Source organism: Macaca mulatta, chromosome 15, assembly GCF_049350105.2.
Source record: "Macaca mulatta isolate MMU2019108-1 chromosome 15, T2T-MMU8v2.0, whole genome shotgun sequence".
In the NCBI taxonomy this organism is placed as follows: Eukaryota; Metazoa; Chordata; class Mammalia; order Primates; family Cercopithecidae; genus Macaca; species Macaca mulatta.
In genome coordinates this window covers 8,659,055-8,683,345 of record NC_133420.1, presented here as the reverse complement: position 1 = coordinate 8,683,345, position 24,291 = coordinate 8,659,055, and the positions used below count along the sequence as shown (strand labels likewise).

General features: G+C 56.9%; 1 protein-coding gene across 5 annotated transcripts in view; it reads right to left on the bottom strand.

Annotated features, from left to right (window-relative positions):
• Nucleotides 1-24,291, bottom strand: part of VAV2 (vav guanine nucleotide exchange factor 2) — a 236,621-nt gene that overhangs the window by 73,290 nt on the left and 139,040 nt on the right. For all 5 annotated transcript variants that reach the window (XM_015116413.3, XM_015116415.3, XM_077965429.1 and 2 more), the window contains 1 exon segment: nt 1,831-1,899. In XM_015116413.3, the coding sequence (XP_014971899.1) occupies nt 1,831-1,899 (69 nt within the window).

Sequence of the window (24,291 nt, the reverse complement as noted above, 5' to 3'; positions counted from 1 at the left end):
TCTTTCCTTTCTCTTTCCTTTCTTTCCTTTCTTTCCTTTCTTTCCTTCTTTCTTTCTTCCTTTCTTTTTTTCCCCAGACGGAGTTTCACTCTTGTCGCCCAGGCTGGAGTGTGGTGGTGCGATCTTGGCTCACTGTAACCTCTGCCTCCTGAGTTCAAGCGATTCTCCTGCCTCAGCCTCCCAAGTAGCTGGGATTACAGGTGTCCACCACTACACCCGGCTAATTTTTGTATTTTTAGTATAGACAGGGTTTCACCATGTTAGCCAGACTGGTCTCCGACTCCTGACCTCAGGTGATCCGCCCGCCTCAGCCTCCCAAAAAAGTGCTGGAATTCTAGGAGTGAGCAGCTTTTTTTTTTTTTTGGAATTTTCGAAGTCTCCCTCAGATTCCTGAGGCTGGTCAGGGTGGACAGTGGCCTCCAGGTGGGTGCCCCAGGCCTGGCTGTGACCTGCGTGGCCCCTGTGCCCACCTCTCCCCTTCAGGATGCTCTACAACCTTCAGACCCACGTGGGGCCGACCGGATGTCTGGAGGAGCTCTGGGAGTCCGACCAGTGGGATTTCCCCAGGACCCCGTGGCCAGCCCAGCATCAAAGGGAAGGGCTGATGGCAGCTACTGCAGCTGGTGGGTGAGGAATTTCTTTCACAGAAGTGCATGAGACTGGGCCGCCAGCGTGGCGCTGCGTGATTTGGGGATGACTTGAATTGTGTCTATAGACAGGGATCATGCAGGAAGTATTTTCCTGGGCCCTGCAACCTGAAGACAGCTCTGGATGTGGGCTGAGCAGTAAGACAGGCAAAGCTCCAGGCTACACAGCAGGTGCGCAGTACACGCGGCTCCCCCGCTTACTCCTCTCTTGGTTGCCATTCTCAGTCTGTGCTCCAAGATGAAGGGAGAGAGAAACCCTAAGAGTCTTCCCAGGAGAAACTGTGGTTGAGCTAAGAACACAGAAGCCGCTGTCAAACAGCTCCAGAGGCCCCCAGGCAGCAAGGAAGCCCGAAGGCACCATCTCCCGGTGGCCTGGGAGGACGGTGGATGAGCCAGGCTGTGAGCCCCCAGCAAGGACGCTAGGTCTCAGCCTGGGTCCCTCACCTGCAGGTGAGGCCCCTTCCTCCTACCCTCCTACCTCCCTCCTCCCGGAGCAGGTCACATGATCGCACCCTGGTCACAGATTCCCACGGGTCCCGGTGGGGCTGCAGCCCTGGTGCAGTGGCCAGGCTTGGGCAGTGCCTGGGTGGAGCAGAGGCCTCTCAGAGGGAGGAATGAGGTGGACACAGAGAAGAGCAGAGGCGGGTCCACTGAGGCAGGGCAGTGCCTGCTGGGCCACGTGTCAACCCCGAGCCCACATACTCCTGTGCCCTGAGCCTGGGCTCCAGGGGCCTCTGCTTCTGGTAGCACCGCTCCCTCCTCACGACACGGCATCCCAAGACCCGGCTTGGGGAGCATGGCCGGGCCGCCTTTTGAGCAGGCCCCCTCTCTGCCCCACAGCTTCGCAGAGACAAGCCCTCATGGAGGACCCTGCTAGGGCAACAGGCCAACACCTGGGCCAGCCATTAGACTGGCTTGGCAGCCTTCTAGAATGTACAAGGGGTGTGAAGATCTGCTCATCTCTCTCAGGCCTCTCAGATGCATGCCTTCCCACTCAGCATGGCAGCCCACGCCATGATCCATCATGAGGAGACACCCCGGTGGGAAGAGCCAGGGCCAGCTCTGCCTGCACTGTGGCTGCCATGTTTCCTGTTGACTCTCTGGACACCACCAGGAACCTCCCCGCCCCTCCCTCCTTCCCTCCTCCCCTCTTCCCATCCCTCTTCCCACCCCCCCGCCTTACTCCGCCAGCTCCTCCAGGCTGCGGTAGACGTCATCGTCATTCTCTGTGGTCTCCTCTGAGGGAAAAGGCCTGCGAAAGAGAAGGCGAGAGGGAGGTGAGCAGGTCCCGGCATTGCCGGCCAGTGGGACCCCAGCTGGACCCCACGGCAGAGCCCAGTGTGGCCCGGCCAGGAGCAAAGGGGCTCTTGTCCACTCTCTAGAAGGATACCGGGTGCGCGGACACTGATCGGAGTCACAGAACGAGCCAACTGGGCCGTAGGGCAAGAGGAGACCCATGCCCAGCTCGCCAGGGGGCAAGGAAAGTGTCACGTACACTCCGGGCTCTGGGTGTCTAGTGGGCAGATGAGAGGCCCAGGTCAGGGCTGCAGAAGGCGTTCATCTGCCCGGCGACCTGCCTTCCCCTTTACCCGCACTCCCTCTTCCGGGGGGTTCGCAGTGGAGAGGAGGCTCCTCGTACACCTCCTGGTGGGCAGGTGGGAGGGCTGCCAGCTCAGTCCCCGCAGGAGAGGAAGCAGGAGGGGACTCCAGAAGGGAGGGGTGAGTTCTGAGGCACCGAGGGTAGGGGCTCACCCACCCCACCCACCAGCCCCTGGCTTGAGGTCAGGAAGAGAGTCCCGAAAATGAAAAGCCCTCGGAACCTTCTGCATGGATCTGCAGCCTCCCCTCCTACAAAGGGAGCAGGAGCCCCATGGGGACGCCCCAGAAGGAACGTGGCGCTGCTCCCCCTCCCCCTCCGCCCCCAAGACGCCCCAACCCTGCTGCTTTTCTTTAGTTCAGGATGGTATATAAATATATATATACACATAAACTTTAATCATCTGGGCTCTTCTTGCGTCTCATTTTTGTGGAACTCTCATGCATATGTATATAATTATAATGGCTTTTCTCCTGTTCATCTGTCTTATGTCAATTCAATTCATAAACCCGCCCAAGAACCTGGAGGGATGGAAGGAAGCGGTTTTCCTCCCGCAGGACCCAAAGCATCGCTCTGTTCCGTCCTCTGCAGGCAGACAGATGGGTGTAGCCCCGAGTCTACAGGCCTCCCTGCACAAGGCGAGCCTGGGCCAGCACAGGCCAACCACTCAGAGCCGGGCCTGCCTCGGGGAGGGGGCAGAGGCGGAGGGGAGGGAGGGATGGGATGGAGGAGAGGCAGATCAAACACCCAGAAGAGGGGGCTGCAGCTGGTTCAAGGCTATGGGCCAAATCCACTCATCTCTACAGGAGACCTGAAAGACCCCTTAATTAAACCAAACATCCCCGTGTAGCCCCCGGGTGCGTGTTCTGGTAGGAAACCTGTCACTAAGGATGGGACGGGAGATCCCAGCCGGGGGGCTGCCTGGGCCCAGATGCCAGCTGGGATTGCTTCCTTGCCTGGGGTCAGGCTGACATTTGCTCAGCCCGAGATCCAGCAGGGACGCAGTCCACCCTGGCAGCCCTGCCCCGCCTGGAGGCTGGGGGCCTGTGTTCCTGCGGAAGGGGCAGGGGGGAGTCCACTGAGCTGTGAGCTGGAGGCCTGGGTCCTACCTGGCTCTGTCACAGACCTGCAAGGACTAGGTCTCAGATCGGAGGCCCCCAAGCCAGACCCACCAGGCCATTGGTCAGCGTGCCCCTGTGGCTTCCTGGTAAAAGCGCGTGTCCAAGGGGGCAGCACGGCCAGGCCTGACCTCTGCATGGGTGAGCTCGGCTCTCTGCTCCAGCCACTCTCCCTCCTTCCACCCACCACCATACAGCCGCATCCCCCAGAGGAGGTGCGTGTCTCGGGTCACGGGCAGAGCTGAGGCTGCCACGAGATCCTCCCCACCAGGGCTCCGTTGCTGACACAGCACCATTCACGGCCAAGAAGCCCCTCAAGGAATCCATCTCCTCCCGTGATATGCAGAGCCCCAGGCTGACACAGACCCCGTGCAACTGATGGGGGTGGGGCTGAGAAGCCACAACCTGGAGGGACTGGCCCACACGCGGGTGACCCCGGAAAGCACAGGAGCACGTGGGGGGCCAGGAGTCAGGGAGGCTCTGCCAGGCTGAGATGTGGCTTCAGGACCCAGAGGTGGAGCCTTCTGTTCCTTCAGCATGAAACCCCGCTGCCAGGACCGGCCCTGGGCCATCCCCGCTCTCACGCCAGCCCCTCGCTTACGTCCAGCCATGCCTGTCTCTGACCTCATCAGTCATTTCTGCTTTTTCTAAATTTTCAGCAATGATGGGTATGACTCCATAATAAAGAAAAACAGAATCAAAACTCTCATTATGAAAATGTGTCCTCATCGTAAGTAAATATTTTAAACCCCACTCATCTCCTATAAAAGTATGTTATATAAAAAATGACATCGTGGCAAAGTATGAACGTGCTTTCTCACGCAGAATGTAGAGAGGGAAGAGAAAATACCAAACTCCTGAGGTTGTGCTCTTGTTCAAATCTGATCACAGAGTGTGGGCGACAGTTTAGGGAAACGGGGCATCCCATCGAATCCTGGATTATCAACAGGACGGCCATTCGGGGACTGTACTTCCAGAACCCGCCCTGCTAAGCCAACCGAGAGATGCATTCACACTTCGAAGGAGACCCACCCTAACAGTGAGTGAGCACACACACCTGCCTCTCACTCTTCCTGCGCCCAGGCAGACATCACTCATCAATCAAAGCTCTCCTATCCCTGAAGCACAGCGTTCTTAACACAGGGCTCTACTCCTCCATCAGTCCTGGGACTCAGACAGAACCCACCTGCCCTGCCAGGAGAGCTGAGCCCGGGGGCAGCGAAGGAGAGGAAAAGCTTTGGAGCTGGGCTAACCCAGGTGTGAACCCTAGGCCCATCCCCTGCTCCCTGGGACCTTGGACAAGCTACTAAACCTCTCTGAGTGTCCGCCTTCTCCCCCCTGGAAAATGGAAGTAATAGTGTCTTCTCAGAGGGCTGCTGGGAAGGGCAGCTGTAGGACGGCAGAATGCTCTGGACTTAGTGGGGTCCAACAACGGCAGCTGCGATTTAGTGTTTCTAGTATCATCCTCACTCAGGGCACTTTCCGCTGTCCAAGAAAACTGCCTTCTGAAGCCTCGTGAGGAAGCCCCACTCGCCATGATGATTTCGGATTCTTGTTTCCTAACACAGAAAGTGAGAGCCCACTAAAATAAGGCACAACAGTCATTTCAAAACCTTTTGTCGGCCAGGTGCAGGGGCTCACACCTGTAATCCCAGGACTCTGGGAGGCCCGAGGCGGGTGGATCGCTTGAGGTCTGGAGTTCGAGACCAACCTGACCAATATGGTGAAACCCCGTGTCTACTAAAAATACAAAAAAATGAGCTGGGCGTGGTGGTGCGCACCTGTAATCCCAGCTACTCAGGAGGCTGCGGCAAGAGAATCACTTGAACCCGGGAGGCGGAGCTTGCAGTGAGCCGAGATTGCGCCACTTCACTCCAGCCTGGGTGACAGAGAGAGACTCCATCTCAAAAAAATAAATTAAAAAAAAAAAAAGCCTTTTGTCTTTTAAAAAACCTGACCTTGAGCTGTGGTTGTTGTAAATTTTCCTTCCCTGCATTTCATTCGGTGTCTTGTTCAACCCCTCCTGTCATCTCCTCTACCTGCCCGACCCAGAGGAGATAAAGCAGGAATGTTAAAGTCCAAAGAATTATACTGCTGCCCGTAAAATCTTTACCACTTTTATTCTAAGATCCCTATTTGAGGCCACAAATCCCCTTGAGAATGGAGCTGCAAATCCAATTAATTTCTGCCACAGCCCAACAAAGGCTCTGCCAGGAGGGGAAGAGCAGGAGAGGGAGGCAGCCTGTCAGGGACCATGTGGGGCCTCAGCGCCCGGCCGCTGGGGCAGGAATACGCAGGAGACTAGAGGAGGTTTCACCAGGTCCCGGTCCCCTTTCACTCCACTCCCCCTACACCCCTCACGCCCATGCTGATTCTGGCCCTTGCACCTGCTCTGCTCTCTGCCTTCAGTCCCCTGCCCTCCCACCATTCACCCAAGTGCTAACATCCTTCAGAGCTGAATCCAAGCCCTACTGCAGGTGGGAAGACTTGATCAGTCTCTCAGCCTGGGTCAGCCTCTGCCTAGCACAGTGCCTGGAGCTAGAAAGGCATGGATGAGTACATGGATGGATGGGTGGATGGGTGGATAGATGGGGGGGATGGATGGTTGGCTGGCTGGCTGAGTGGGTGCCTGGGTGTGTGGGTGGATGGTTGAGTGGATGGATGGATGAATGGATTGGTGGGTAAGTGGGTGGGTGGGTGGACAGATGGATGGATGGGTGGGTGGGTAAGTGGGTGGATGGATGGACGGATGGGTGGGTGGGTGGGTGGGTGAGTAGATGGATGAATGGATAGGTGGGTGAGTGGGTGGATGGATGGATGGATGGATGAATGGATGGATGGATGGATGGGTGAGTAGATGGATGAATGGATGGGTGGGTGGATGGATGAACGGATGGATGAACAGATGCATGAATGGATGGATGGGCAGGTGGTTGGATGAACTGATACATGGATGCATGGATGGAAGGATGGATGAGTAGCTAGATGGGTAAATGGCTGGGTTGGTGGGATGGGTGGATGAGTGATAGATGGGTGGGTGGGTAAGTAAGTGGGTGGAAAGACAGATAAATGGGTTGTTGGGTGGCTGGATTCATTAGTGCATGGATGGATGTCTGGGAGGACAGGTGGATGAGAGAGTAGTTGGACTTTGTGGGTTGATAGACAGATGGATGAGGAGACGGATGAACAAATGAGAGGGTTGGTGGGTGGGATTAGTGGGTGATGGATAAGTAGACAGAAGGGTGGGTGTCAGATATTCTCAGGCTGCTCTTTACCCCCTTGAAACGGCAGCGTCAAATTAAATCCAAGGAAGCATTTTATTTTATTTATTTTTATTTATTTATTTTGTTTTTGAGATGGAGTCTCACTCTGTCACCCAGGCTGGAGTGCAATGGTGTGATCTCGGCTCACTGCAAGCTCTACCTCCCGGGTTCACCCCATTCTCCTTCCTCAGCCTCCCGAGTAGCTGGGACTACAAGCACCCGCCACCATGCCTGGCTAATTTTTTGTATTTTTAGTAGAGACGGGGTTTCACCGTGTTAGTCAGTATGGTCTCAATCTCCTGGCCTCATGATCTGCCCGCCTCGGCCTCCCAGAGTGCTGGGATTACAGGCGTGAGCCACTGTGCCCGGCCCCTCTTTTTTTTTTTTTTTTTTTTTTTTTTGATCAAGACGGAGTCTTACATTGTTGCCCAGGCTGGAGTGCAATGGCGTGATCTCGGCTCACTGCAACCTCCGCCTCCCGGGTTCAAGCGATTCTCCTGCCTCAGCCTCCCAAGTAGCTGGGATTACAGGTGCCCACTAGCATGCCTAGCTAATTTTTTGTATTTTTAGTAGAGATGGGGTTTCACTATGTTGTCCAGGTTGGTCTCAAACTCCTGACCTCATGATCCGCCTGCCTCGGCCTCCACAAGTGCTGGGTTTACAAGTGTGAGCCACTGCGCCCGGCCTATATGAAGAGGTATTTTCATGGAGAGCTTGTAAGACATCCCAGAGGTATTCAAGTCCCCCCTCAGTAGGGACTTTGTAACAGTGACCTTGATTAAACAGTGGAACACACATTTGCACAGAGAATGTCTGAGCAGAGTTTCTGGGGCCACATCCCAGTTGCAACTTAAAGCCCAGTGGGGGTGGGTCGGGTGGAGACTGTGGTCATTTTGCAACAAGGCCTAGCTCCACCCCCCAACTCCCCTCCCCACCCCCGAGGCCATCTTCAGGCACCAGCTGATTTTCCTTCCCGCACTTCCCCAGTGTCCCTCACCCACACCTTGCCCTGTGGTGTTGCGTTGCTCATTAAGAGCAGGGCATGAGAAGCAGGCAAGGCCAACCCGAGCCTATCCAGAAGTTGTCCTGAGAGCAGTCATCCTGGTTCCCCAGGAGTGGCTGCATCCCTCTCCTCCCACCAGAGCCTTCCTGAGCCTGCATTTCCTCGCGCCTGGCTTCGGGAAGCGGAGTTTCCCACTGCGCCTCGGAGAGGACGAACCGGATGTCCGCACAGGAAGCAGAGAAGCCACAGTGCAGAGAAATCCCCAGCAGAGCCTGCCGTTGGACAGCAGCCGCTCCTCCCAAACAACCCGTCCAATCCCACTCCCCAAGCTTCCTCAGCACCCACTCCCCACTCCTGCCCCTGAGCCACTGCTTGCTCAAGGAGCTCCCCCAGCCCCCAATAGGCCTCCCCAGTTAGCTCAATTCTGGGCAGGACAATCACAGTCCCAGTGCCACGGCCAGATAAGTCACCAGCCAGAGGACACAGACCGGGAAATAGAACACCCCACGGGGTGCCCAAATCCAAACCCCGAAGAAAGAGCGGAGGAAACATAGCTCCTGCTTCCAAAGAGCTCCTTCACTCCCCTCCTGTCCTACCCCCGGGATTTACGGTGCACCCGCGTGGGGCTGGCCTGGGTGGCCATTTGTCACCGATTCAAGGAGAAGGAGCAGCTTGAATCTCGCTTTGGGATAATAAATCAGGCTCCTATTCTTGCCTTCGGGACTTCTGTGAAAAGATGGCCTTTGCAGAGCACCACCTGTGCCACTGTGCCTACAGCTGCCTGGTGGCCCCACAGTCTGGAGGGAGGGGCACACTGGACGCTCAGGGGTCTCAAGGCTGAGGGTAGCAAGCACAGGTCTGTGTCAGCGCAGACCCTCAAGATCTCAGCTAGAGGGAGGACAGCTTGGGTTCGCTTTCTTGGAAGGCCCTGAGGAGCCGGCAGCCAGATTTGCTTTTTAAGACAAAGACCAGAGTAGCCAAAGAGAGGAACCTAAACACAGCTGCCCTCCTTCCCAGGCAGGTGGCAGATGCCTAAGTTCTAGGGGATGAGCCGGACAGCTCACATCTTACTGTGCTTCCATGAGGACTGTGGGGCCTCACATGTGGGGTTCAATGGGGAACACGTCCCCTTGTTGGTGCTGATCTAAGATTCCACAACAGCAGCGGCTACAGGGAGAGAAGGCTGGGCCCCCACAACACCACTGCCCCAGGTTCTACTCAAGCGCTTAAAAATCAGCTTGGATGCAGCACTGGGCCTGCTGACCTCATCTGGCAGCGGCCTCCTCTGCATATTGAGCGGACTCAGGGGCTCCATCATGCAGGGTTCGTGGCCACTCCTGTACCCGTGGAGTCCCGGCCCTGTTTCCCTAGGGGCTACTGCCACCTCAGAGCAGGGAAGCCCCTCTTGCCTCTTACAGAGCGAATCCACCCAGCAGGTGTGCGTCTCATCCTGGAGTGAGTGTCCACAGACAGCCCTGCCTGGGGCCAAGATGCAGCTCCCAGGCTCCGTCCCCAAACACCCGGAGATAACATCAGGGAGAAGCCACAGCACGGACCCCAGCACCTCAACTGTGCTCACTCGAGGGGAGACCTTGTGGGGAAAGCTAAGAGCAAGGCCTCTGCAGGTAATGGGTCTGGGTCCAAGCCCTGGCTCTGCCCGTCTCTGAGCCTCAGTTTCCCCAACTGCAGAATGGGGGCGGGTAGCAGCGATTGCTAAGACCAAGGGAGATGGTGCATAAGCCTCCTAGCAAGCATCCTGCATGTACCAGCGCGGGTCTCTCCCCTTCCGCTTTCCACCAGCTCAGGCTCTGAACCCACTCTGCCTCCAGAGCCAGCCGCAGTGGGACCAATTCCTGGGTCACAGTTGGAAAAGCGCCCGCTCGCCACAGATGGTCCACCCGGCCCTGCCATGGCTCAGGCAGGGCACCCCACCGAGCACTTCCTCCCACAGTACATCCGAACAAGAACACAGCCCTAAATGAACGTTTGGATCCTGGAAGGGACTGAAGATTCCAGGAGGTACAGAAATCAGTGTTTGGCTCATCCAGCCGTCATGCACAGAGTCTGGGACACGGTTTTTGTTTCCCACACTCTGCTGACATCTCGGGTGAAGGATCCAAGGCTTGAGACAGTCCCTAATGCCTCCACTTGGCCGGTACAGAAAGAAAGTAGGACCCGACTAACAGAAGAAAAGTCCCCCGCACAGTGACTGCCAAGGACCGTGTGCACCAGCAGTGCATCAGGGAGGCTGTTCCACCTGACCCACCCTGGTGCTCCTCGCCCAGCCGGAGCCCTCCGAGAGAACAGGCAGAGCCTTGAGTTTCATCCTGGAGGGCGAGACCCACTCATGGCCCCAAGGGAGCGCCCTCGGCCTCTGAGGCCAGGTGTGACCAGCACTGACATCTACTGTCCGGGTTTGCCCGGGACAGGGATTTCTTAGGATGCGGGACTTTTGGTGCTTAAACTGGGACAAGTTGGCCGCTTTAGTCCTGCAGATGGCAGACAACAGTGTTTGCATTTATGTGCTGACACTACACTGGGGTGGGGGGGACGGCTGGCTAACCCTCAGTTTCCAATTCTGAAACCAGCTTCAGAATCAGGCTTTGGGAGGGCCAGGCGCCGGCCTGGCACTGGAACACCACCAGGTGCAGGGGCATCTCACCCAGGCGGAGGCCATGGTGAGGAGAAAGAGAACAGCGCAGGTTGGGGGGCCATGGGACCCCCACGCCCAGGGCATGGGAGCCGGGCCATAGCCCTTTTGGCACTGTGTGCCAGGGAAACAGCAGCCAGGCAAACTTGAAAGGCACATCAGGCAGCGCAGCCCGGAGGACCCGCCAGGCCCGTTTAATTATTGAGGGAGTCACCTGGGTGCTGCCTTCTAATTGGCAGGGAGGCCTTGAAACACCAGGGCTTCGCTTATTAGAAACGGTTCCCCTGCTAAACAGCTCCAACTGTCAAAACAAGCCCACAGATCACGTTTCTTTCCTCAGGGCGCCATCCCACCCAGCCCAGAAGGGCTATCACAATGGGAGGAGGCCAGGTCGAACCCGGCATCCCACCCATGGCCACACCCGGCTCGGGGATGCCAGTGTCGGAGATGAGCCTGACACACCCAGCATGAAGGCAGCACAGGGCCGAGGGGTGCAGGGAGCATGCAGAGACACCTCAGGGTGGCAGGGAGTCTGAACCTGGGGAAACCAGGAAGGGTTTCTCGCAGGAGGTGGCAACGGAGCTGGCGTGAAGAGTAAAGTCTAATTTTGAGTTCAGAGTTCTGACTTTGTTTGGGTTTTTTTGGTATTTTTTTTGTAGATATGGGGTCTTGCTATATTGTCCAGGCTGGTCTCAAACTCTTGGCCTCAAGCGATCCTCCCACCTTGGCCTCCCAGTGTTGGGATTACAGGTGTGAGGCACTGTACCTGGCCCAGAGTTCCAGCTTTGTTTAAGACAGGCTGGGGTAGGAGCCCTGGCCACAAACCTCCTAGCTAGGAGCTTACTAAGGGCCCTACATCCCCTGGCCTCAGCTCACTCACTGTAATATTCAGACAAGCCACCTGCCTCAGACGTGATATGTGAAGGAAAGAGGGGGAAGGTGATGATGGACATGGGCACCGTTTAGGGGCTGGAGGAGGCAGCCTGGGCAGAGGGTAGATGAAGACTCAAGTGCCAGGTGGGGCAGGAGTCTCATGGGGCTGGAGTTGAGAGTGACCAATGGGCTGGCCCGGTGTGGTTACCAGGATCTGAAACCAAAGTCGGGATGGAAGTAGGAGGGTCTCTCCCCCATGGGGTGGCAGGTTGGAAGGTGGGGGCACTGAGGCACGGCCACTGCCATAGCCCCGGCAGTGACCTTGACGTCTGCCATGGCAGGTCCAGCAAGGCGGGGGTGTGGCCAGCTCCAAGCTCACCAGGGGAGATGGTGAATACACCAGAGCCCTAGAGGAGTGACCCCACATGACCCCCAAATCCAGCTAGGCTGCTTCTGCCCTTGTTTCCAGAACCCCGGCAAGGCAGAGGAAGACACGGATCTCCCAGGCGGAAAGAAATGCTTGGTTCCCTGCCCATGCTACTTTGTCTGGGAGAGGAAGGGGCCTGGCGTGGCTGCTGATGACAGAGGAATGTGACTTCTCAGCAGCTGCAAAGCATAATATATATTTTTATTTTCCAATACGCTTCTCGTAAGGGAATCTCTGCTGGCACCGGTTTGGAAGGAAACGGCCAGTGGCCCACAGGGCGTCCTTCTGCGGCGAGCGCGCAGAGCTTCCAAAGCCACTCTGCCTTTTGCTCCATGCCAGGCCTCTTCCCAGGGGACACCTGCCCAGGCTTGGCAGGAAGCCCCCGGGACAAACACTTAGGATTTGTCCATCAGGGAATGGGGCTGAGGGAGGAGGCTCTGGGACAGGGGCATTGCAGCCCACAGGCTGGCAGGGGCTTTCCAGGGCTGAGGCCTGCACCCCCAGGCCCCGACACGGCTGCTCCACCCAGCTGTGGGTCAGGCCTCCGTGCGTCTCACTTCTGCCAACCGAAAGCTACGGTACCCTCCCTGCAGACGCAGGACGGGGATCAGGACGCTTCCAAACTGGGCACTGATGGGCCAGAGCCCCAGCTGTCCCCCTGGCCTTGGCCTGAGGACCCTCGACCGAGCTCAGTCATGCTGGGCAGAGAAAGGTGGACAGAGTGACTGATGAGGACTATGGCAGGGGAACCCAGACACGACAGGTCTGATTCACGAGGAGGAAACAGGCAAGGCTTGGGTCTGCCCACGCTTCCAGACTCCAGGCCTGCAGGTCAACACTCTGTGCCCAAAGGTGCCCATGAGGGCCCCAGACAGCTCCTTGATTCCTCAGCAGCCCCTGATCAGGACAGCTCTGAGCTCCTCCTGTGAACATGGAACGCTCTGTCAGCTACTGGAAACACCGTTCCTTTTCTTCCCTCTCCCTGAACACAGCAGTTTCCTTCCTTGGGCCAGTGGGGGTCTGTTGCGGGAGGGCAGCACACAAATGGCTTCCTGAGCTTCCCCCACTCTCACGTCTGGTGCAGTCGTCAGATCACACAAGCCAGGCTGGGCAGTTTTGGGTGGGTGGACATGGGCCACGGCGGCTTGTCTGCACGTATGTCCCACCCTGGCCAGAGGCGGAAGCGTGGACACACTGGCCCAGGCTGGGGACTGAATCCACGGCTGGATGGCAGGGGCTCTGGTCCGAGACCCAGGAGGAGGAGCCCACACGGCACGCCCAAGGCAACAAGCTTAAAATACAGACCTTCCTCCAGCAAACACTCGGAAGTGGGAGCTGCACGCAGGACCCCTACTTGGAGAGCTGGGCTGGGAGGGCCGCAGTGGGCGGCCACACTGGGGTTCTCTGCAACCACCAATCTGCTGTGTCACCTCAGGAGAGACCCCTCTCCTCTCTAGACTGCCAAGGGGGACTGGGCGACACAGCAGCTGAAGGCCCTCTTCCTCCTCCCCGCACTTCCTGCCGACTTGTCTGCTGGGAAATGAAGGGTCAGCTGGTGGCCAAGGCCTTGGCAGTCTCCCTAGTGAGAGGGGGCCTCGCGTTGGAGGATCGGCTGTGACAGGGACAGCAACCCCAGGGCCTGTCAAGGAGCAGCCACTACCCTTCCAGCCCCTGCCCATGGCAGGCATCACTAATCAATCACAGTGTACTCTCTGAGCCCAGCTGGGAGGGACACTGCGATGGATACACTCCAGGTGGCCGATGGATTTATCAGCCCTGGTGAGACAGTTAGGGATACCAGTCCCAGCATAGGGCAAGTTTCCAGGAGAGCCCTGGACAACCCTCCATTATGGCAGCAACTGCCCGAGGTGGGGCCAGTCTCAGGAGTCCCAGGATAGCCTGGTCAAGCTGCTCCACAGACACCAGCCTCTGTCCACTGGTGGAGTCTTGGAGCAGGGGTGGGGGCACACCTACCTAGCTGAAACGGCACAGTGGGGCCCCAATCTTTCCTCTGCATTCACAGAGCAGGGAAAGGGAAGTCCTCACAGGACGGAAGCTGTGCTGATGCTCCCGACAGCACCACAACATGGGGTTCTGTCTCCATCCCAAAGAGGACACTGAGGCCCAGAGAGATGAAGGAAGCTGCCCAAGGAGGCCAGCCAGAAAGTGGCAGAGCTGGGCTGGAAGCCAGGACCTCACACCACCTGGCCATGTCTCAGACAGCAGCCCCGGGTCATCACAAGGGACAGACCACCCCAGAGGGCCTGGGTGTCACCCCTGGCACCTCCTGTCAGCATCTCCTGTTGGCTACCAGCCCCGCTCACCCTCTTCCTGCTACCTTGCCCCACGACCCTCCACCACTCCCACCTGGGTGTCCACAGCAGCCCCTCAGTGGCCCTGGCCTCCACTCTGGAGCCCCTCGAGGCCAGGCAGGGCCAGAGGAAGGCTCCGGACAAAATCTCAGAGGCCGCTGCCCTGCTGGAACCCCCAGGGCTCCCCTCACATGCTGCTCCCTCCCCTGTCCAGTCCTGTCCCTGGCTGCCCTGGTCCCGGCCCCTCTCTATCCAGGGCCACCAAGCACAGTTCCCCAGGGCTTCTGCCTGGGCCTCCCTGCCCCAGAACTCCCCATGGCCGTCAGGGCCCAGCCAGGGCATGGCCTCCTCAGTGAGGCGCACAGACCACTGCATCCGAGGGCTCCCACCTCGCCCCATCCCTCCGCTGCCACCCTGAGACCATGTCCCCGGGGACTCTGGGCCTTGGGGGGGCTGCACACAGTAGGTGAACATGACTGGCTGATGGGCGGCAGGCACGAGAGGGTGCGACTTGTCCACCCCAGTGATCAGGTCACCAGGCCGCTGGGCAGGGGCTCCCAGCAAGCATGAGGAGGAGGACGGAGCCCAGCTCTCCCACAGTAACTCCGAGGGGATGGGCTTGGCTGGGCTCCTTTGCAGCAGAGAACAGGGCTTTGACCCCTGTGGGTGGTGCCAGCCCTGGGCCTGAAGGCGGCCCTGGGTGGGGTGGGGCTGGGCGAGGGCCAGCTGTCCAGGTTCCAACTACCCACCTTGGAGCCTCAGGCCTACGGCCTTAAGTTTCAATCAGAACTGGTCAAGCCTCACCTCTGCCTTCCTGGGATACCTGTTCCATCCAAACCCTCCTTGCTCCCAGAATGCCAGATCCCCAATCTGGAGCGACATACAGGGCTCCCTGTAGCTGCCCCCTCCCACCAAGTGGGTGCTCAGGGAAGGGAGGATCCAAGAACAAAATTCTCCAAATAGCAGAAAACCCATGACTCGGCAGCCATCAACCCTAGCTGGGACCTCGGGCCAAAGCCAGCACCACACCTCAGCGTGAGCAGCCTGGGAGGTGCTCAGCCCTGTGCCGCCTGGTCGCTGCTGCTATGATGGCGGGTGGACGGGGCAGCTCCAGAAGGGCCACCGTGACAAACGGGACACAGAATGGCTTGCCACACCTGTGCTGATCGCTAACAGGGAGGAAGAGAAGCAGGTCCCAGGAGTCCACTTCAACAGAGGTGGGTCTCTTCATGTAAAGATCCAAAGCAATGAAGATGAAACAAAACTGTATTTGAATTTTGATAAAAGTAAAGGGTAATTTGATAAAAGTAAAGGGTAAACCCAAAAGTCAGGATGGTGGCTACTTCCTGATGGGCGCTGGAGTGGCCGCAGCTCCTTTGTGTCCTAAGAGCTAGAAACTTCAAGCTTCTTGTCCTTGGGCAGACTGGCCAGCTTGTGAGTGTTCAAAGTAATTACAAGTTAAATCAATGCATCAATAAAGATAAGAGGGAAAGAGCGGAACAAAAGGCTGGAGAAAGCGACAAGAAAGGGCGCCAGATGGCCGATCCCAGGGTTCCTTCCTCTCTTGTTGAAACGCTGCTAAGTGCTGCCTTCAAAACCAGGCCATGTGCTGGCGGGCACGGGCCCCCTGGGAATGTGCCTCGCATGGGGCCGGGCATTTTTGGGGAAAGAAAGCCATGAGCCGGGGGTGAGGCAGACAGCTCTGGGCTCAGGCAGGCTCCTGCGTCATTCAGGCTCCCCTGAAATCCTGGCCCCATCCCATGGCAGCCTGGCACTGGCTCTGCAGTCACCCAGGCCCGTGTTTAGGTTTATTTCCACAACACCCTGAATGCACGACCACAGGCTTATCAGCCTCAGTTTCCTCAGCTGTAAAAAGGGGACAATCAGTCCCTACTCTCTGGGATGAGCAGTGTCAAGTGGTGTGTGCCAGGCTGAACTCCTACAGCCAAATATCCTGGTTTCACCCCTGCGGGAAGGTGATAATCCTGCCCTGCCCCTGCCTCCAGGTGAGGTCCAAGGACTCAGTTTGACCAAAGAGATGTGGACGGAAGTGATCCATGAGACTCCGAGCAGCAGCTACAGCAGCCAGCACGGGAGCTGCCCTGTTTACTCCGCCCTGCCAAGACAATTCGCCCTGTTCCCACTGGACACTATCTGTCAGTCTAGCTCCAGGACAAACGGCAGGGAGCAGAGCACAGCCCGACCCCTGACCGCTATTGGCTAGTGCTGCGAGCGAGACACATTTGCTGCCATAAGTCACCAAGACTCGGGAGTTATCTGCTCCCGCTGCAGAACCTTCTTTCCATCCTGACACAAGCAGCCAGTGTCTGGGACACGATACACAAGGGCCACAGTGAGGCCACTGCAGGGGACATTCGGGGGACTGTCCTGTTATTACTAAAGACCCTGCTCCAGTGGCGAGAGGAGCTGACACAGGAGCAGAACACTCGGGGCTGCAGGGAGCATGAGGCTGCGGGGAGCACGGGGCCGCTGGGAGCATGAGGCTGCGGGGAGCACGGGGCCGCTGGGAGCATGGGGCTGCAGGACGCACAGCGGGCGGGAAGGGGCTCGCTTCCGACCCACTTCCCGGACCACAGTCTCCCAAGACACCACCAAGATGCCAAGACGTCATCTTCTGTTCCGGGACATTTTTAATGACCGCACGTCTCATCTGCTTATGTATAAATCCCACCACAAAACATGACGCGTCTTTTCTTCTCTGTCTCTGAAAACGAGCCGATAATGTGACCCAGCTGCCCAGGTAAATTTTTAATGGTGACAGTTGCTGAGGAGGCGGCCTTGGTCTATTTTGCTTGTTACAGAGTAAAACCATCTTCGCTCCCTAAAGGGAAGGACAGGAGTTGGAAAGGGCTTCAGCTCATGCCGATGACCAGGCACAGGACATTCATTCCTCCTGCCCCAAACACACCGTGTTATTATACTTGGGACAGGACACCGGGAAGGAGGGGGACACTGTCCCCGAAGGCTCACCCCTCATCCCTGCTACCTGGAGGGGGGCCCTTGAACCCCAAACCTCTCTCCCAGCTGCAAGCCTCCTCCTGGCCCAGGAGGTCTTGTGGATGCCAGGGCCACATTAAGAAGCACTGGTTAGCAGCCGGGCGCGGTGGCTCAAGCCTGTAATCCCAGCACTTTGGGAGGCCGAGACAGCGGATCATGAGGTCAGGAGATCGAGACCATCCTGGCTAACACGGTGAAACCCCGTCTCTACTAAAAAATACAAAAAAAACTAGCCGGGCGAGGTGGCGGGCGCCTGTAGTCCCAGCTACTCAGGAGGCTGAGGCAGGAGAATGGCGTGAACCCGGGAGGCGGAGCTTGCAGTGAGCTGAGATCCGGCCACTGCACTCCAGCCTGGGCGACAGAGCGAGACTCCGCCTCAAAAAAAAAAAAAAAAAGAAGCCCTGGTTAGGCTCGTGAGGGTGCTGGTCCAGCCTCCAGGGAGTGCAGGCCTCCGCCCTACAGGCAGGCTAGGCTGAGGAGGAGGCGTGGCTGAGGGACCTGCTCCTGGACCCTGCATCCCAGAGCGGGCCGTGCAGCAAAACCCATGTCCCTGCTCTGTTTGTGTCCCGGGGCTGCGTAACCAAGAACCATCAAATGGGGGACTTAAAACAACAGAAACTTCTTCTTTCCAGTTCTCCCAGTTCTGGAGGCCGGAAGCCTGAGATCCAGGTGCTGCAGAGCTGCGCTCCCTCTGGAGGCACTGGGGGAGGGTCCCTCCTGCCTCTTCCAGCTCAGGTGGGCTCCACGTGTTCCCTGGCCTATGGCTACATCGCTCTAACCTCTGCCTCCCTCTTCACACGACCCTCTCCTCCTCTCCCTGTGTCTCTCCTCTGGGTGGTTCTTTTTTTTTTTTTTTTTTGAGACGGAGTCTCGCTCTGTCGCCCAGGCTGGAGTGCAGTGGCCGGATCTCAGCTCACTGCAAGCTCCGCCTCCCGGGTTTACACCATTCTCCTGCCTCAGCCTCCCGAGTAGCTGGGACTACAGGCGCCCGCCACCTCGCCCGGCTAGTTTTTTTGTATTTTTAGTAGAGACGGGGTTTCACCGTGTTAGCCAGGATGGTCTCGATCTCCTGACCTTGTGATCTGCCCGTCTCGGCCTCCCAAAGTGCTGGGATTACAGGCTTGAGCCACCGTGCCCAGCCTTGGGTGGTTCTTATAAGGACACTTGTCATTGGATTTAGGGCCCAACCAGATAATTCAGGATGATCTCATCTAGAGGTCCCTAATTTAATTACATTTTTGAAGACTCCTTTATCCAATACAGTCCCATTCACAAGTTCTGGAGGATATAGCTTTTGGGGGGCCACCATTCACCCCATATACCCCCTTCCCCCAGGCTTATCTGGGATCTACATGGAAAGCCAGGGGGCCCAGACGCACGGTCCTCAGGCCTTACTTTGAGAACCACTGCTTGGGGCTGCGCCTCACGGGCTGGGTCCCTCAGCACCAGCTCTGCCCATCGGGCCCACGTGGGCCTCCATTTGCAGACGAGGGAACAAGCTCAGGGCTAAGGAACCTGCTGAGGGTCACACCAACAGCAAGGATCCCAGCTGGGCCTCGAACCCGAGTCTCTCAACCTCAGGCCAGGCCTTTAACCCTGAGCCTCCGGGTCTGGAACCCACCACGCCCTGCCCTGCTCTGCCCTGACCCAGGTACGGCTGCAGTGTGTTCACCTGCACATGACCAGTGGCCCGGTGTCCACTCCCCACAGGACCAGGCACATCCCAAGGCTGGCCAGCTCCTGCTATGTCCCAGCGCCTGGCCCTGGGCCCAGCAGAACAAGGCACCAATAGAATGAGGAATGAATGAGGGAATAAGGGAACAAACGAATAAAGAAACAAATGGATGGCTATGGACTCCCTGGGCTGATTATCAACATCATGAGACCTCAGGAAAGTGATGCTCCCTGAGCCTCAGTTTCCCCATCTGTAATGGGAGGGAATGAAAGATCCTTCCGATGTGAATGTGCCAGGCTCTAGGAGCTGGACACAGGCTCTGAAATGTGAGCCAGCAGGGCCCCGTGAGTCCACTGGCGTCACCTGGAGACACCTGCCAGGTCCCAGGACTTACCCTGAATCCCTTTGTTTTCCCATCTCACTGCCCTGATGTGCCTCAGCCCAGGAGGAAGCTCACACCCTTGGGCTCTTCCTCAAACAGAGGGTTCTCTCATCTTGACACAAGGGACATTCGTCCACGAGGACCAGCCAGTGGTGGGCAAGGTACCACCCTGCTGTTGACTGGCACACCTAGGATGTCCTCCCCCACCATAGTGCCATGAAGAACAATCCCAAATTCCAGGCACCTGAGCTGCCTGAGTAGGCGTAGGGCAGGTGTGATGCTCGGGAGCTGAAAACTGGAGCAGACGCACAACTGCTCACGTACATTTTCCTCCAGCATCTTCTAAAACGACTTTCACGGACAGTCATGCCCCTGGGGCTCTGCGGGCTTTAGGGGATTCCTGAGTTCTGCTGCAGATGGAGAGCCACATGCCCTCCACCGTGCACTCAGGAGACAACTTTGCTGCCATGTGCCACATGGAGAGTCTGCTCACACGGCCTCCTTTAATTCTTGCAGCCTTCCAGGTGAGTGCTGGGAGATCCCCATTTGCAGATGAGGAACCTGAGGCACAGAGTGGCAGCTCCTCCTCCTCCTCCTGACTCTCAGCTTTTGGACCCACTGTGTGCCAGGCACTATACTGAGAACTTTACAGACATCATCTTCTGAATCCTCATAACCCAGTAACTCCAACCAACTGGTGAGGACCCTGAGGTTCAGGGGCAAGAAACTGATCCAGCATCTCATCACCACCCAAGTGAACCTAGTCAGCTCATTCATCCACCCACATCGTATTATTTGGTGCCTACTATGTGCTGGGGAGCAGATGGGTCCTAACCTTATTACTCTCGGCCAACAAAGGTTGCGGCCTTAATGATTCTAGAGTACCACACTGAGACCAATTCATGTGAAATAGGGCAGAGAGAAATGGACAGAAGGGTGGATGGGTGGATGGGTGGATGGGTGGGTGGATGGGTGGGTGGGTGGGTGGGTGGATGGATGGATGGATGGATAAATGAATGGATGAATAGAAGGGTGAATGAATGGATGGATGAGTGTACGGGTGGATGGATGGATGGGTGGGTGAATAAATGGATGGATGGATGGATGGATGGATGGATGGATGGATGGATGGATGAATGAATGGATGAATAGAAGGGTGAATGAATGGGTGGACGAGTGTATGGGTAGATGGATGGATGGGTGGGTGAATAAATGGATGGATGGATGGATGGACGCATGAATGGGTGGACAGATGGATGCATGGATGGATGGATGGATGCATGAATGGGTGGATAGATGGATGCATGGATGGATGCATAAATGGGTGGACAGATGGATGCATGGACAGATGGATGGATGCATGAATGGGTGGATAGATGGATGCATGGATGGATGGATGGATGGACGAGTGAATGGATGGATGGATGGATGGATGGATACATGGATGGGCACATGGATGGATGGATGGGGGTGTAAGGATGTATGGAAGGAAGGAAGGAGGGATAAATGAGTGAACGGATGGACTGATGAGTGGACAGATGGACAAACTGAAGAAGGGATGGGTGGATGGGTGGCTTGATGGGTTGTAGGGTGCTTGAATGATGGATGGGTGGGTAGATGTACGGATGTGTGGACAGATGGACAGACTGATGAATGGACTGGGAGATGGGTGGCGTGGTGTATGCGTGGATGGGTGGTAGGGTACCTGGATGGGTGGATGGATGAAAGAATGGACAGGCAGATGGGTAGATATATACACGGATAGATGATGAATGAGTGGTAGATGGGTAGATAAGTGGGTAGATAGAAGAATAAAAAGAAGGAAGGAAAGAAGGCAGAACAGAAGGCGGGGAGTGGGGGGTGGATGGGAAGGAGGGAGTGAGACAAGAAAAGAAGTAATAATAAAATCCATTAGATGAGCCGGAGAAGTATTCTCAGTGGGCAAACTGGCAGCTCAGCAAGTTCATCTGACAATAGCTGTGATGATCTGGGAGCTGAGCAAAGAGAGAAACTCAGCTGCATTTTGTCTTTTAAAGACAGACACAGGCATATCCCTGCCCCACTGCAGAAGCTCAGGCTGGCTGTTCACACCCCCCTGCCAGGCTGCCAGCCCTGCTTCTCCTGACCGTCTCCAGCATGAGGGAGCTCATCTACACCAGCCACGCACTAAACAGCCAGTTACTGTATTTCTGAACAAATGTGTCTCCTTCACACCATCATCCTCACGGTGGCAACCGCAGAGAGGACACACCAGTGTTCCTTAGCCCTGCCGCTCGGCTAGGGGTGCAGGGTGGGGGCACAGCCCCCATTGACCCATTGGGCACCCCTCGCCATTTCTGCGCTGCACCTACACTCACCCCAGGTCGCACCGGCCAATGTGTGCCATGCACTTCCCAGGTGCCAGGCCCAGAGAGTCACCTAATTCTCCCACTCAGTCCTTATGAAAACCCAACACACAAGATGCCACAGTCACCCTATTCACAGACGACATCCCAGGTCTTGTAGGTGGCAAGACTGGATTCCAGCCGCCAGCCACTCAGCTGTCAGGTAAAAGCCGCGGCAGGCCCTGGACAGCGGGAACGGGTTCAAAGCCTTCTCTGTGGGGCCAGGTGCACACTTCTGGTGGCCAGTGGGCCAGGCTGTGGCTTTAGTACAGCCAAGGTCAGTGTCTGCTGCCTCTGCAGATGTGGCCTCCCTCTACCCCAGGGCCACTCATTCCTTCCCAACTGTGGGTCTCCGGTCAGCAAGCATGGGGAGAGGGTCCTCGGCCAAGAGAGGGTGGAAGGCTTGGTGCAGAGCTGCCCCCATGCTGAGCAGAACTGGACACTAGGCCAGGTCTAGTGCATGGAAAGGGAATCCGTCAGGCACTGGGGAGGCCCTGCCCCAGCGGCCTCTGCTGACATCACCCCTTGCTTGTCCCCTCTCTGCACTCTGAGTACCACCCACTGGCTGCAGCTCCCACAGGTGTGGCAGGTTCCATCTGACAAGCACCTAAAAGGCTGGAGCGGGGCAGGGGGGTGGCCGAGCACAGTCTGCATCACCCTGCACTATGGCCAACCCACACATGCCACGGCCCTTTGCTACGCCAAAGCGCTTGCCCACCGACGGCCAGCTCTGTCACTAGCCTTGGCTGCCACATCAGCATTGGCATCCCTAAACCAAAGAAACCAAGCCAGGCCTGAGTGCCCTGGGCTCTCCCTCCCCGTGCCAACACTGCCCAGACAGGACAGCCGAGCACCCTCCCTTCACCCGTCCTCACCATGAGGAGCACCAGCCCTTGAGAACCTGCAACCAAGCCCCAGGGAGGATCCAAAACATTCTGGGTGCCTGCTGCTCCTGCTGGCATGATCCCTACATTCAGACTCAACTGCTGGAGATACTGGGATACAGAATGAGCAAGATCCAGGCCTGCCGGGAACTTCCAGTGCAGAGATACGTGTGGGCACATGAGCATATATACACACACATGTGCACACACACATACACCCATCTGCACATACACACACACTCCACGAACCTGCACACACACCCCCATCTGCACATGCACACACACCCCCCCCATACACCTGCACACACACACACTCCATGCACCTGTACACATACACACACATCTGCACAGGCACACACACACCCATGTGCACCTGCACACACACCCCCACGTGCACGTGTACATACACACATGCACACACCCATACACACGCACCATCTAACACAGTTTGTTCTGCCTAAACTTGGAGGCCCCAGCCATGGCTGGACGGATGCAGAGGAGGAGAGTGGTGCGAATGAGGCAGTGACCGCACCAGGCCGGAGTGCTGGGCCTGCCCGGTGCTATTCTTCACTGAGTCGCCGCTGGCTTGTGCTGCTGACCAGGGCAATAAGGGCCTGGGGTGTGGAACAGGTGCCAGATTGATGGAGCAAGGCAGCTGGTGACTCGAGCCTACCCTTCAGAGAGCTGGCTGCTGTGACCAGAAGCAGGCTGGAGGGGGCCGGACCCCAGCCTCGAAGCCCAGCAATCCAAAGGTGGCCTCTTCTGACCTTGCCTCTCCAGGAAGGAGTTTAATATCTTCCAGTTACTCCCCTCCCACTCCCTATGCAGAGGAGGCTGAATCCATTATTGTAATGAAAGGAAAAAAAAAGAAAAAAAAGACTCTCCAATGAGGCCGGCCCGGGGACTCACATGTCATCCTGTCCCCTCACAGCAGACCCACTGAGGACAGGTGGCCAGGACGTTTCATGTCACCAGGTGGGACAATTAAACCCATCTTGCTGGCGGGATGAGCTGCTAAGCATATAATGACTGCCACCTCCCGTCCCCATCTCCTCTCAGCCCGATTACCTGGAATTAAGCGGGCAGCACCAGATGGGAAAAGGAACACCAGCTCGGATGGAAGAAAGCGCTGAGAGCCGGGGATGCTGCGTCCAAGAGAGAAGGCTACAGGAGCCACAGCAATGTCTTCAAACACAGCAAAGACTCCGGGGAGAAGAGGCCGGGACTCTCGGGGCAGGACAAGGCGTTGGCGTGCTTATCCTTCACCTCGGAAAACAGTGTGCACAGAGGGTAGCACATTCGTTCACGGAGGTGTGGGAGCTGCAGCGTCTGCCAAGGCCCACTCATGGAGCCTCTGGCTGAGATGTCTCACTTGAGAAGTATTTGGTACCTAGTAGGTGATTCGGGAAGGCAAAACCAGGTTTGGGAGTGGAAGTCAAGGATGCAGCCCTCACCACTGCACTGACTTTCTCATTATCTGGGCCACCCAGCAAGGAACGGGGTTCCAGTGCCCTCCCGGCCACTGCAGGAGCAGAGGCTGAAAGGAAAGAACTCAGCAAGAGGCTATCTCTGCAAGCTGCCTCTATATCCCGGGAGGGCACCCAGCCTCTCCCTACATGAGCCACATCTTAGGTCTGGTTGCTCAGTGCTCCAGGATAAAGCTCGCCACCAGCTCCCCCTGCACATGGGAAGACCAAAAGGCGGGTCCTCAAAGCCGTAACAAAATGCGAACAAAACCGCTTACAGTTCCTAAGGTTTTGTTGTGCTTAGATTCGATACGGGTATGTCTGATATTCTAAGAATTCACTTCATATTGAAGCAGGAAGTTCCAGCTTACGTCCATTTCTCTCACTCCAACCTCAGCCTGACCCCTGTCCCCCGCCTTGCAGCCGTCACAGCAATGCTATTCACAGGAGCCAAAAGGTGGAAACAGGCCAAAGGTTCATCACGTGATCAACGGATATGCAAACTATGGCCCAGCCACACAATGGAATGTTACACGGCCATAAAGAGCAATGACGCACTGACCGGCTACAGCTGAGTGAACCTCGAAAACAA